The following is a 13,639-nucleotide window of genomic DNA, read 5'->3' as shown; positions in this document are numbered from 1 at the left end:
ACACACACTTACACATCTATTTAAATATCTATATTTAACGAGTGACAGAACGTACAGAACCCTTTCCTGTGCGGTTGCGATCTGACCTCTCAAGACCTTAATTTTTCAGGACAGACCTCAGCAGAATAAAACTTAGTGGAATAAGATCACGAGTCGACTGAAGCTGATGAGAAACGCAGGAGGAGAAAGAAAAAAAACAGACTAAACACTGATCTCATTCTACAGCTGCTGATAAAAAACATTCGCCGTTCACCCAATAAACGGGCACAGCTTTCATTCATAAACTCAGCCAGTTGTTTAAGTGTCAAGTTTTTCCTGTGGGTGTTTTTCTGATGTTTAAACATCTGGTTCACGCTGTGTCCAAACAGATGCAGAGAACAAGCTCACACATTAAGAAAAAATTACTTTTTATTTTATTTTGCTAACAAATGGCTTTTTCCAATACAGTTAATTAATGAAAAGCTTCCTCTCAATAAAGAGCAGCTCCCTGCATTCTATAATACAAGTTCACATTTTAGAGCGAGACACAGTTAAGTGCATCCGTTGTTACAGAGTTAAGGTAAAACTCTGAGATTATGTACTGGCAGCAAAGAGGAGCAGCACCATGAGCCAAGACTGAGCCCGTTTCACTCGGACCCTCACATTGAAATGACAGGAGATGAGACTGGGGGCCGGGGGCCGGGGGCCGTGTCCTCCCCTCACACGTCTTCTACTTGAGCTCCCCGCAGTCTGTGATAGTGATCTTCTTGGAGGTTCGCCCATTCCGTGAACCGAAAGACTCCATTTTCCTGACCACGTCCAGTCCCTCCTTCACGCTGCCAAACACAACATGCATGCCGTCCAGCCTGAATGAAGAAACAGCGAGTTTATTATCACGGCCCCGTGCGGCGAGACGCTCCGCGATGCACCCAGCCGGGTTGGAGTTGCGGCCGTTTGTTGGGTGATGCCACGATTTCTGCGAGTGTGGTGCTATTTTTAGGAGTTATTAAAAATCTGCTCTTTTTTCTGCTCCCATGTTAAAACAGGAGAATTCACTGCTGCCACCAAGAAAGTGAGAAAACCCCTGAAACGGCCTTTTAACAATAAGTGGACACTATTAAAAAAAACATTAAAATAACAAGCATGCTAAAAGTAGCAGATGTTTAAGTCCTGTTGGGAAAAGTGCTCTGGGACCATTTAATATTTTTACTCTATCACTTATTATTCTCTTCATAAGCATGCAAGTGTTAGTGAGAAGCCTCTGACATGAACCACGGTTACTTGCTGATACATGTAAAAGTCTCTGGCAGCGGATTTAAGTGCTTTTCTTTTCAGATCCCTGTTACTCAACCTTAAATATATGAAAAGTGCATCAGGGTAGCTATTATCTTTTTCCATGTGGTCTGAGACTCAGTCTGCGAGCGGCACGCTGCCACCGCCAACTTTCTTTTCCTGGTCACAGAAGAAATCACAGGAATTCCTCCTTGTTCACTCAAATCCTTGAAGATCCTCAGTATCGTGGTTCTGTTTGTGATGTTTTGTGTTTCTGTGTAAATCCTACAAGTGATTTAACGTGTGAATCTGCCAGAAGCAACAGCGTTCATTGTGATTTTAATCTGCAAAAGCTTCCACATGTGTTGTGCACGTTTTGGAGGAACAGACCTCAGAAATGTGAGAAAATTGTCGTTTGATAAAAGTGGCACAGAGTTGAAAAGGATGTTGTGTATCTTAAGTTGAGTATTGTTGTTAAATTTTGTCCCTGCTAATTGTCTACAGTTACACAGACAACCCGTGACAAAAACAAAAACTGTATGACAAGAAGAAAAGTGATTTCAACTTGAGAGATGGTTGTGGAGAAAGAAATAAAACATTTCCCTGCATCACTGATGAGAGCTGCTTCAAAATGGATGTTATTGAGTGAGAGAAAGACGTGTTTTGTGAAATTGGCTTCATGCTTCACATGTGGCAGCTCAGTGGAAGTGAAATAAGAGAAAACATTCTTCATGTTCCTTGTGACTCATTTGCGCTTAAAGTGAGAAAGCACATAAAAAAATAATCGTATGGGTAAGAAATGTGGCACCAACCTGATGATGCTGGTGGCTCAGGACATGCAAAGTTTCAGAACCACTGAACTATAATACACTTCTCACTCTATAATCTTTGAGTATCGGCCGGTACGCACCATTCGGTCTTAGCGGTGCAGATGAAGAACTGGGATCCGTTGGTGTTGGGTCCAGCGTTGGCCATGGACAAGATCCCTGCAAGGCAACAGATTCACAAGAGAATGGAGTGATTTTTAACTTTCAGTAAATTACAAGGATCAACTTCGGGAAACATCTGTTATCATTTTAACCACATTGTTCACTATTGAGGTGTTACTTCTACTCTATTTACACAATGCTGCCACCTGCTGGTAGGAGTGAGTAGGAAGAAACATGGGGAATGTACAACGGATCATTCATGCGATACAATAAAGTGGTGTAAATACGTATATGATTCTTTAATACTTCTAGTACAACAACATATCCACAGTATGAAGTTTTCCATTCACTGCCATGTTTTTATTCATGGCTCAAATGTTCACCAGACTGGTTTTAAACCCTGCAGTGAAGGAAGGACTGAAAACTACCAGCTCATATAATTATTAGAACAAACGCTCCACAGCTATTCATGTGCACTCGTCCTGTAGAATCACACTGCGTTGTGCCCTGCCCTGTCCCCAGGGCCCTGACGACCTTTATTTTATACTTGTCTGAATCTGCCTTGGCTTGAACGTACGATTGACGTTTGGAAAATACATTCTGTGATAATCATGTAGCAGTTTGGTTCTGTTGAATTCTCCAGACCCTGTAGGACAACTGATCAAATTCCCAGACTGTCCACATCTGGAAAACGCCTCTTTAAAATAAATCATCTTTTCCTGAAAAATCCACAAGTAGCGGAAATGCTGGAATAAACATACCAGGCTGCTTCTCCTTCTCCCAGTCAGAATGCACACAGAAAGAATCAGTGGGATGTAGATTTATCACCTGCTCCAGTGTGCGTCAGTTTGAAGTTCTCATCAGGAAACTTCCGCCCGTAGATAGATTTCCCTCCAGTTCCATTGTGGTTTGTGAAGTCGCCGCCCTGGAAACACACAACTGTAATTACACACTGGACAATTTAAAAAGGACACACAGGAAAGAGAAAAGAGGAAAGAGAGAGAGAAGCCTACCTGGCACATGAACTGAGGAATCACCCTGTGGAAGATCGACCCCTTGAAACCAAAGCCCTGCTCCCCCGTGCACAGCGCCCGGAAGTTCTCTACGACAGGAGAGTTTGTGTCAGATTGAATCCACACAGGTCAGTGAACACACCACACCCTGCTCAGCAACACCTGGATGCTGCGGTTTACAGCTGCACTCGAATAAACAGTCAGTGGCTCTGTTGCTTTGAGAGTTAAGTGGAGTTTGGTTTAGGCTGCCACAAGATAACAAATCAGTTTATCTCCACCCCCATGAGGAACAGCTGGTAAAGGGCAGGTTACTGACGTGGTAAAGTACCAACACTTCTGCACAAGTTAAGTTCATAATCATAAATAATAGTACATTCACATTTGAGCATGTGCTGCAGGGACAGTATTGACATGAGTATTAAGAATCATCTTAGATAGATAAATAGATATATGCACCAATAGATTGATGCACAGAAAGATATCATTGCATACTAATACTATTTAACTACTGTATACTACTACTAGATTTAAAAATAGGACTTTGGGTATTTAGACAAATATAAACTGTCCTGTGCAGATAAGAAATCAAACTGTTTTCCGTTAGTTTTACTCACCTGCGGTTTTGGGCACAACTTCGGCGTTGAGCTGCAGAGGGAAATGAATCGATGGTGAATGAATAGTGAATAAATGGAGACACAGAGAAGAAGAAGAGGAAGTCACCAACAGACCGGAGGTCACGAATAACTCTGCGGGTCTTTAACTCGTCCTCTCACCTCGAAGGTGACTCTGCCCAGCGGCTGGTTGTCCGCGGAGATGTCGAAGTAAACCGTGGGGTTGAGGTTGGCGGCCGCGGGCCCGCTGCTGCACAGGCGAGCCGCGGTGAAGGCCAGAGAGCAGAACTTGATTCTGCTGGACAGAAGCATCGTGATGACGAGCGGACACCGGTCAGCTGCTGCGGCAAGGACGAGGCTCACATGCAGGGAACCAGGAAGTGTTTTCTTACACAACCGGAAGAACGTCTTCTCCACATCTCGCGAGAGTTCACAAAATCGAGCTCAAGCGCCTAAACAGAAGTAAAACTCCATATTTGTGTGTATATGCATAGATATGAGTAAATATATGAACAAAAAATACCATTATAAATTAGAAAATCAACTACATCCGGTTTCCGTGACAAACAAACCTCCATTAATCCGCTTAGAGGTCAGAGGAATAAGTCGCTTCAGAACTTCCCTGAGAATCTGCACATTTTTGTCGTTTTCTTCCGCATTCACGCAATTTGCAGATATTTCCCAGTACATTTAATAGTAAACCACAAAGCAGAGGTACCAATAAATAATTCGGCGTTATTATTTGTTTTCAATAATAAGTATGGGCTAAAGAACCGGGATTCAAATTGTAGTCATGTGTGTGTTACAAGCGCAGATCACTTCCTGTATTCCTTATCTAGTCAGCCAATCAAGTGACAGCAATGTAAAACATGAAATCCTGCTGAAACACGTGGGAACATGTTGTACATAACATTGTGAACTTATTTTACACTAAAAGGGAGATATATAACCGTGGCAACAATTCATATAATTTTAATAAAGATATAGAACTACACAAAATGTAAACAGTAATAAAAGTATTTGGGGAAAACTTTGACCGTGGTTTGATCTTTACAAGATTCATAAGAGTTGAATTCAGAACGGCTGTGATAACTCAAATAACCAGTCGTTACATCTGTGATATTGAACTTTGAGGCAGATGAACAACAGCTGAGGAACATGTCAGGTTTCAGTCCGGCTGCCAGACGACAGCAGAAATCTGAGGCTGCAGAGGTCACTGGAGAGAGGAACTCTGAAAAACACAGGCTGCTCTGGTGAATCTGGATTTCTGCTGAGGCTCACAGATGGCCTGGGTCAGAATCTGGCATCGACAGCATGAATCCACGGACCCGGCCTCCCTCGTGTCAACAGTCCAGGCTGTTGGTGGCAGTGTAAAGGGTGGGGATTGTTTTCTTGGCTCACTTTGGGCCCTTTGATTCAAATCTGTTATCGTCTAAACGCCACAGTATTGGCCACGTGCATCCTTTCATGGCCACAGTTTACCGTCTTCTAATGGCTACTTCCAGTGTATTAACGCACCATGTCACAGAATCATGAACATGACAATGACCTCAGTGACCTCGAAATGGGGCAAAATCTCAAAGGAACGTTTCCAACAATATGGAAACCACAGAGAAAGGATCCTCTATCCAGGGAGAGTATGGTGCTAAATGAAAATAAATAAAATAAAAAGTGCTTGATGAGTGTCCATTATCTATACAGCTTATCTTTCTCCAGGAACCTAATCCCAACGTACATGTTTCTGGACCGTGGGAGGAAGCCGGAGTATCCAGAGAAAATCCAGACAGTCACAGGAAGAACATGTAAACTCCACACAAAAAATTATGTGGATTAGAAAACCGGGAGCATTCTTGCTGTGAGGTGACAGGGCCTCCCACTGCACCACTGTGCCGCCCCTCAACTATTTAATTTAACCTTTATTTATCCAGTAAGATCCTGTTGAGATTAAGAATCTCTTTTTCAAGTAAAGGTAAAAACATATAGTTGCAGATAAAATTTTAGATTGAAAGTTAAATGTTTAACATTGATGGTGTTAGTGATTAAAAAGTATTTTCTCAGGAGCGTGCTGGGATCACGACACTGAGTCCCACTGCAGTCTGGAACAAAACACAGGACGATTCTTCTGATTTCTTTTCCACTCATTTAATTTCTCATTTCCTCTGACAGATTGCATCCCGACTGCTCAACATAATTCCTAAGAGCAGGTCCACAACCCTCGTCTCCCTTATTCTGTTGTTGTTAATTAACGTCCCCACATAAGGCCGAGCTGCCTTTAAGCTCTGTTAATCAAAATGTGAATGAAATTTGACGATGGTAATTTACACCTTCTGCTCGGAGTTAGAGGCAATTTACACGATGCCTGTGGGGAGTTCAAGACGGGCCCAGTGCGAGGAGCACAAAAGAAGAAGACCACAGTGACGTTCAGGTATCATCTGAATACATATTTATTAGATAAATATTAGGTTGTCACATCATCTAACTACATACAGTTCTGCAAGACTAAAAATCACAATTAGTTCCTTTATTTTCTGACCAGTTTAGAATATGAAATGATTGTACATACAATGTACAAACATAGAGACAATGGCCACGTGGCATGAATCACCTTCGATCGGATCATTTCTCCAACTGTTCATGATATCAAAAAATTGTACAAACTATGGATTTGGTTACAATCTTCTGGACCAGTCACCCCCGCCCCCCCACCGCCTCTCTCCTCCCCCACCGAGCGTTTTACTTTGTAACCGCGTTTTTTTTCGTAGTTTTTTCCAGCTTTAGCATCTCAGAGTACGCAGGTGATAAGACTAGAACACGTAGGCTAAATATTACATGTAAAACATAGCTGTCGCGGTTCCCGGATACAAAAGAGGTGAAAGTATATTACAGAGAGGGAACGAAATGTTGAGATAACCCACAGACACTAGCTAACAAGTTTCATTTTCCATATTCAGCCACTTCCAGTAGAGGGGGTTGCAAGCTTTTTATTATTCTGAAGAAACAATGCACATTCCCAGGGAAAATGAATACATTTCTGTTCACATGTCTCTATAGTCATTTACATATATACAGGCATTCTCGGGACGTTTGACTCGGCCTTGGCCTCAACATCCTTTTCCCGGCCAGAGCGACGCACGTGCCCTTCCTCTCTGTATTTTTTTGTTTGTGTTTTCTTCTGTTTTCGAAACAACGTCCCCCAGAAAATGGCCCTTTATTGTGATTGTGCAACTACAGGTTTGGGTTTGCCGCCTAATACACCGAACTGGCTCGCTCGAGACAAAACCATGGCTTCCGTGGGATGGATGGAGAGTTTCAATTCAGAAAAATTAAAACGCAGCATTGAATTGTTACAAGACTTTTGATTTGACGTCTGCGTGCGACTCAACAAACAGTATTTCTGAAATGACATTTAAAACCATGTTTAGACAAAAACCAGGGCAGTTGAATCAGCGCAATGCTACAGTTGAAAGAAATTGGATTTCTAGCCTTACAGATTAATATGAAAACCAGTACAAAATAATTTACCAAAAACAAAAAAAAAGGGGGATAAAAATGTATATGGTCTCGTGGTTTTTAAAAAAAGCCACATTTTTCTATAACAAAAATATAAACAATATGATGAATTTCTTTAAAATATGGTTGTGATATATCTTTAAAATACCACTGTGTGTCGACAATTAGCAACAATTATCATATTCACATAGCTCACTAATTACACTGAAAGCCAGATGACACCACATCTTTTGAAACCATTGCTGCGCCGTATCACTGATGTCAACATCAAAAGTTCATGAGGATTTTTCAAATTAAAAACACATCAGAGCGTGGAAGAAAAATATTGCTTCAAAACAGAGGTTGAGGTGTGAAAACTGAAAGTGACGCGACACGATGACCCTGGGTTGACGCGGGGTGGGGGTGGGGAGGAGACCACAGACGAACGGGACACCTGTCCGTGTTCAGACGGGTGCGAGACAGAGTGCACCGGGAGGGAAAGTGACGAGAAAGCACAACGACCCGCAGGAAATAGCTTATGAGACGTTTGGACTGGCCTCCCCCCCCGACGGCGAGGAGGCAAGACAGCTGACGTATGCTGGTTACAAACAAAAGTCAGTGGTCCGGTGGGAGTCTGGGGAGCATTATGTGGTTACGTTGGACGACTAATGATCAAAAGGACAAATATTATCGAGATGATACAAAAATATTCACAATGATATTTACAGTACAATAGCATTTCTTAAAAAATAATACATTTGCATACTGGACAGCACTCTTCTCAGAAAGTGAAAATGAAAACAAATGTGGCGAAAGGTCTGCGCCAATACTGCTTTTAAAAACCACTTCTTCAACAGCAGTGATGGATAAAACTGTATTTGTCCTCTCCTATATCTTTGAAATCAACATTACCTCCCATCACACACGCACACACACACACACACTCTCTCTCTCTCTCACACACACACACACACATCGCAGACCTGCACAGGACCGAGCAAACACAAACGTCTCCATTCTCATCCCTCCAACTTTGGTGATGTTGAGCAGTTTCCCAAAAGATTTGTGGATAGTTTTAATTATGCAGCAACAAAAAAAACAAGGAAAAAACAAACAAAAAAAATACATATAATACAGAATATCCGGCAAATACATGATAAATGTATCGCTGACATCAGCATTATCCCTTCAGTGTTAGTGTTAAATAAATCATACTAAATCTGACAGAAATCAAAAAACAAACGTACAAACAAAAGAGTTGTGGAAACAGCAACTGATAAAAACCACACTATCTTTTTTTTTTTTAAAAACCACTTGGAACAGCACTAGACAAGGGCTTGGCACACATGCACTTTTGTAGAATACTTAAACAGCACATCATTTAACAGGGAAAGAGATGCAACTTTGCAAAAAACGCTGACCCGAGCAACACTGGGGCTCATGCAGAGCAAAGGGCATGGAAGGAGATATAACAGGAAGCAGTAAACGCAGCAGGACCGTCACAGGAACCCCAACCTCTCACGTTGTACCTTTCATTTCCATTAAAAATCACTCCTCCATACAGGAGGATGATGACTATACAATATGTAGAAGTATGTGTATGCTGATATAAACTTTTATTTTCTTTTGTCAGTGGGGCCAAACTCTTCTCCGTTCCAGTTGTTAACCCTTAGAGTTTCTGAAAAGTGTGGATATATCTCTTTTTGACAAAAATATGTATGTATTACAATTGTAGACAAAGTGGAAGCCGATCGTTCTTAAAATCTTTTTTCTTTTTTTAAATGTTGGCAGAAGAGCAAACTTTTTCTTTTTAGAAAAACAGACAAATTTACACAGATCCAACTGATCTTATTTTTTTCTTTTTGTACAGACTGATAATTGTTTTTTTTTGCATTGCCAAAATCTCTTGTGCTTTTAAATGATGTGTGGCGGACGAAACAGTGCGACTAAGGAGACCAGTCAGGGGAATGGAGCTGTGACACCAGGAAGCTGTGGCCTCTCAGATTGGAATAACAATATGGACAGAACACACACTGGCCAGATAGCGCAGGGTTTTTTTCTGTTAATTTTCCGGGTTTTTTCCTTACAGTTAATTCCTTTTCCTTCTCAAAAGGAAACAAAACATGGATAAAAAATGCTACAGCACGTTTCTAATGTGCACACATACAACCTGTGTGTGGCGTTAAAAAAATCAACTGAGTGTAGCTGCACAGTTCAGAAGGTGTCGCCACGGGGTGAGCATCCCGCTGTGTCTTTGAGTTTGAGCCTCTTTCAGTCAAATCTGCGCTGGCGAATGAAAACTGTACAAGAGGAAGAAGAGAAAGGGAGTGCATCTTTGTGTTTATCAAGTACTGAGCGACCGCCCCGGCCTCTCAGGGAAACTGCAGGCGGTCAGAAGAGTTTTTGTGTGTCTGAATCGCCTCAGTTGTTCTCGAAGAGCGATAGAAGGTCGTCGTTGCTATTGCTGGGGAGATCCGGAGGATCCAGGTACGACAACAGCTCGTCTGGGTTCGCGAGTTCTGGGAGGAGCTGTGGAGAAGAAGGGCAAAACTTTGGTATTCAAGAGAACACAGGTTACTGAAGATTTTGGCTTTTGAAATATCTGCAGTTCGTCAGGACTCACGTCTAAAGATGGCTCGGGCATGTCCGACCCAGCCTGGCTGTCCAAACTGCTGGAGGGGTTGAAGGTCAGGTCGCCGTGGGGATGGTTGTTGGGGCCAGGCTGCTGCTGCTGCTGCTGCTGCTGCTGTTGCTGCTGCTGCTGTTGCTGCTGTTGCTGCTGCTGCTGTTGCTGCTGCTGCTGCTGCTGCTGCTGCTGAGAAGGCGGACCTAGTCGCGAGGGAAGGGGAGGTCCGCTGTGGTGTAGGTGCTGCCCTGATTGGCTGCCAGGGTGTGGAGACGCATGTAAGCTCTGCTGCAGTGGACCATGCGATTGGTCATTGCCGGCAGAGTGAGGTAACTGCAGAGAGAGAGGGAAATATTCAGACTAGGGTTCTTTTGATTGTTTTTAATCTATCAGCCATTTTTAATATTAATCATTATGTCCAAAAACTATGAAAATAAGTGAAAAATCGCCATCGCAACATTCAAAACAGATTCCAATCTGTTTGACAACGAGAATATTACAACTTTATTCTTAAAGAATACTGCCTTTAGTCTCGGAATTTCTTTTTTCTTCAACATGGTCCTAATACTTAGTATTTATTAGTATTCTTAGTTTTTAAGAAATACTTCAACATTTTGGGCTAGCACTCTGTTACCTCTGCAAAACGGTTAAGGATAATATGAATAAGGCAGAACTGACCGAGTCAGGCATGTTGTGGGAGAGTGGCTTGTCTTGGGTCATCATGCTGTTGGGCATGTCAGGCGGGTGAGACAGCTGGGGACCGTGCATGAAGTCATTCATCGACGTACCACCAGGGGCGCCGTGAGGGAAGTCAAAGTTCCCGTGCCCCTGGTAACTGTTACCTAGCATATCAAAATAAAGAAAATTAAAAAACCTGTGTACATTTCGTATAGTTTTTAGTTTATGTAAGTTTATGCTCAAGTCTAGTCAAAGATGCATTCTGTATTTGAACTGTTTAATACCTTGGCCGCCATATTCGCTGTTGTTGCCCCCTTGCTGAGAAGGTAGCGACGGGTACGGCGAGGGTCCGGGGCCGAGCTGCGCTATCATCTCCATCACATTGGGCATGATCATCTGGCTGGGACTCATCGTCTTGAACCTCTTGGCCAGTGGTCCGTCCGGATCCTCCTTGATGTGGATGTCAGATTTGATAGCCACCGGCCGCCAACTACATGTCGGGTCAATGGTCACCTCCTCAAACTCCGAGCTGGTGAAATACAGATGAAAACAAATGGTTAAGATACAAGAAGTATAAGTGTTATAAAAAAAGGATTCTCGTCTCAACTTACTTTTGTATCGCGTTCAAGATTCCCCACATATACTGGTCCACTTCAAGTCCTTCTAACAACGCCGTTTTACTGAGGAGAGAAGAGCGACCGGGCTTAAAATGCTAAAAGAAATAGTTACGTGTGTTACACTGAAAAACTCTAAACGACAAATACTGCCAGGTATCTAAACTGGATAAACTTACTTGCATACAGGACATCGCCATGTCCCCCGCTCACAGTTTAGTTGTAAATATGATTCCAAATCGAAACACTGAAAGAACAGATAAGACAGAACAGTCATTTTGTATTCATTATTTTTTAAATAGTTTTCCCTATAGGCATCGGCTTGTGTATGAGTGTGTTAGCTTACTTGAACGTGTTTGCAGTCGTGGCCTCTCGCTGGAAGCTGTATTCGCCGGAAGGTGATCGGACACTTAAGGGAAACCTTGATGGCCGTCTGCTCGACGCCGTCCTCACCGTTGAGCGTGGCGTTGCCCGATGATGCTGCTACACTACTGAAGTTCCTCTTAACTTAAAAGCAGGAGGAGAGAAATGTGTGTGAGCGGGAACTCTGAGAATGATCGGGACTTTAGGGAGTAACATGCGACTGTGTCCTTGTGTGAATACCTTTGGTGATGCAGTGCTCTGCAGGCAGAAGCCTCTTCTTCAGTAAGCCCTGGAGGACAGAGCGAACCGAGGGCCTGTGGACCAGCTGCAGTACAAACAAGTGCGACTGTGGAAAGAAACATCACTGTTACTATTACAAACAACCATTTGAGTTGTGTTAGTGGTGCATCAGAATTTGTATAAACCTCTTTATTTTGGTAGATGTGTGTACTCACACAGCAGCAGGCGGTGACTGTGATCTGGATTGTGTTCCTCCCCGGATGGCAGACATGTTTCAAGTGCAGGGGTTTGTGGGAGGTCTTATTGTCGCCCCTCTCGATGGTGAGCGGTGTGGCGTTGACGCTGACTTGGACCGATGCCGGCCAGTTGGTGTTCATTTGACGGTCTTCGTGATGATAGCACTTGAACTGCAGCTCCAGGTCTGATCTGGAGAAAAGCAAGCAAATGAAAAATGTTAATCACTAAGTGGTGTCAGTGTATGTCTGTCGCACATAAAGGAAAACAGCAGGAATCCAGTCTTGAACAGACAAATCTTCTTGCACTGTGGGAAGGTCCACTGCTATATGCTAATATGCGAATATATTCCTAATATATGCATATATATTCATTAACAATAACAGTATTATATGAAAAATAGTATGGACCCTAGAATAGTACCCTGTGGGATTACAGGGGATATTACTTATATTGGTTTTTGTCCAAATGTTTCCTAAACTTAAAGTGTGAACCTGCAGAACTGATAGCTGAGAATTAAAGTGGGGACTAAAAGATCTTTAAGTACATTTTCTGACAAATCCAAAAGAACTTTTGGCTCTTTAACCAGTTTATGTCCTCTTGCTCTCGAGAAATTGATTACATCTGTCACTATAACCATCAAAATGATTTATAGAAATTGCCAATGTTAATTTTACTGAAAACTACTGTTTGGGTTCCTGGAAAAGCTCCTGCATGTTCTAGCTGAGCCACTTCTTTACAATGATAAACCTCAAGAGTTTCAAGATACATAAAATACCTAAATCTGCAGTGGTCAAAAGGAGGCCACTGGAATAGGGACAAAGAAAATTACTGTTTTATGAAGCTCTCACAGGTGGAAGACTTTCTAAAAATAAACGTAATCTTGATTCAGTGGTTATTGTTTTACCTCCACATGAGCGTCTGGGCTACGGAGGGCCGTAAGTGGAAGACGTGGTTGCTGACAGCCAGGTTATGCTCTAGCCTGAAAGGCTCTAGGACGACACCGTCTCGCACAGGGAACGTTAGGCGCAGCTCCTCATTGTGGTTGGCTATTTGGGTGGAGAAAAAATGTTCCGGTGAGTATTCACAAATGAGTAAACCATGTTTTTCTAGATTCTAGGTTATTAGTTACTGACCTGGGAGTGGAGGGAGAGCGGTGATATTTGGTTTGATGTCAGGAGGGAAGGGTGGCTTCACGTCCTGGTTTGGCGACAGGTATGGAGGGATGTTACTTCCTGGGGTCATCGGAGGGGTGGGGTTGCCTGGCACTGGAGAGTGAGGGTAGTTACCCACCGGTCTGGGCGGCTATAGAGAACACAATCGATTAGTAAATCAAACTTCAACACAACCAAGAGTAGAATAATGTGATCACACAAAACTGGTACAAAATTGGACTTACCCCGTTCACATTACCCTGGCTGTACTGATAACCACTTCCAGAGAAGTTATTTGTTTGGCCATTAAACGGTGGCTCTTGCTGTAATTTCATAAAACAAAATCATCACAATTATTTTCTTGCCCATGTTGACCATAATTATTATTACCATACTGCTGCTAAGACCATGCTAAACAACCACAGATAAAAATCCTA

General features: G+C 42.6%; 2 protein-coding genes across 7 annotated transcripts in view; both read right to left on the bottom strand.

Moving 5' to 3' along the window:
• Window positions 1-390: 390 nt before the first annotated feature.
• Window positions 391-4,203, bottom strand: ppifb (peptidylprolyl isomerase Fb). Its single transcript, XM_035146668.2, has 6 exons — window positions 3,967-4,203; window positions 3,808-3,838; window positions 3,194-3,282; window positions 3,009-3,105; window positions 2,162-2,237; window positions 391-845 (listed from the first exon to the last, which is right to left on the bottom strand). Exons 1-6 carry the CDS (start codon window positions 4,114-4,116, stop codon window positions 710-712), a joined length of 579 nt encoding a protein of 192 aa, XP_035002559.1. The 5' UTR covers window positions 4,117-4,203; the 3' UTR covers window positions 391-709.
• Window positions 4,204-6,765: 2,562 nt separating this feature from the next.
• The window catches only part of LOC118100299 (zinc finger MIZ domain-containing protein 1), a 111,524-nt gene continuing 104,650 nt past the window's right edge, over window positions 6,766-13,639 (bottom strand). For all 6 annotated transcript variants that reach the window (XM_035145229.2, XM_035145231.2, XM_035145232.2 and 3 more), the window contains 12 exons: window positions 13,448-13,525; window positions 13,185-13,353; window positions 12,956-13,097; window positions 12,030-12,240; window positions 11,815-11,920; window positions 11,558-11,718; window positions 11,391-11,458; window positions 11,209-11,277; window positions 10,882-11,126; window positions 10,598-10,761; window positions 9,917-10,252; window positions 6,766-9,822 (listed from right to left, as the gene is read on the bottom strand). In XM_035145229.2, coding sequence (XP_035001120.2) covers window positions 9,715-9,822; window positions 9,917-10,252; window positions 10,598-10,761; window positions 10,882-11,126; window positions 11,209-11,277; window positions 11,391-11,458; window positions 11,558-11,718; window positions 11,815-11,920; window positions 12,030-12,240; window positions 12,956-13,097; window positions 13,185-13,353; window positions 13,448-13,525 — 1,857 coding nt within the window. In that variant the 3' untranslated portion in view covers window positions 6,766-9,714. The remainder of the gene's footprint in view (window positions 9,823-9,916; window positions 10,253-10,597; window positions 10,762-10,881; window positions 11,127-11,208; window positions 11,278-11,390; window positions 11,459-11,557; window positions 11,719-11,814; window positions 11,921-12,029; window positions 12,241-12,955; window positions 13,098-13,184; window positions 13,354-13,447; window positions 13,526-13,639) is intronic.

This window comes from Hippoglossus stenolepis, chromosome 21 (genome assembly GCF_022539355.2).
Source record: "Hippoglossus stenolepis isolate QCI-W04-F060 chromosome 21, HSTE1.2, whole genome shotgun sequence".
In the NCBI taxonomy this organism is placed as follows: domain Eukaryota; kingdom Metazoa; phylum Chordata; class Actinopteri; order Pleuronectiformes; family Pleuronectidae; genus Hippoglossus; species Hippoglossus stenolepis.
Note: the sequence above shows the minus strand (reverse complement) of the source record. Positions and strands in the feature narration are given on the sequence as shown.

Bases quoted from the DNA above. Each gene is read 5' to 3' on its own strand.
- ppifb (XM_035146668.2), bottom strand. From the start codon at position 4,116: ATGCTTCTGTCCAGCAGAATCAAGTTCTGCTCTCTGGCCTTCACCGCG. The intron at 3,839-3,966 runs GTGAGAGGACGA...TTCCCTCTGCAG, and splicing joins TGGGCAGAGTCACCTTCGAG to CTCAACGCCGAAGTTGTGCC. The intron at 3,106-3,193 runs GTAGGCTTCTCT...GTGTGTTTCCAG, and splicing joins TTCCTCAGTTCATGTGCCAG to GGCGGCGACTTCACAAACCA.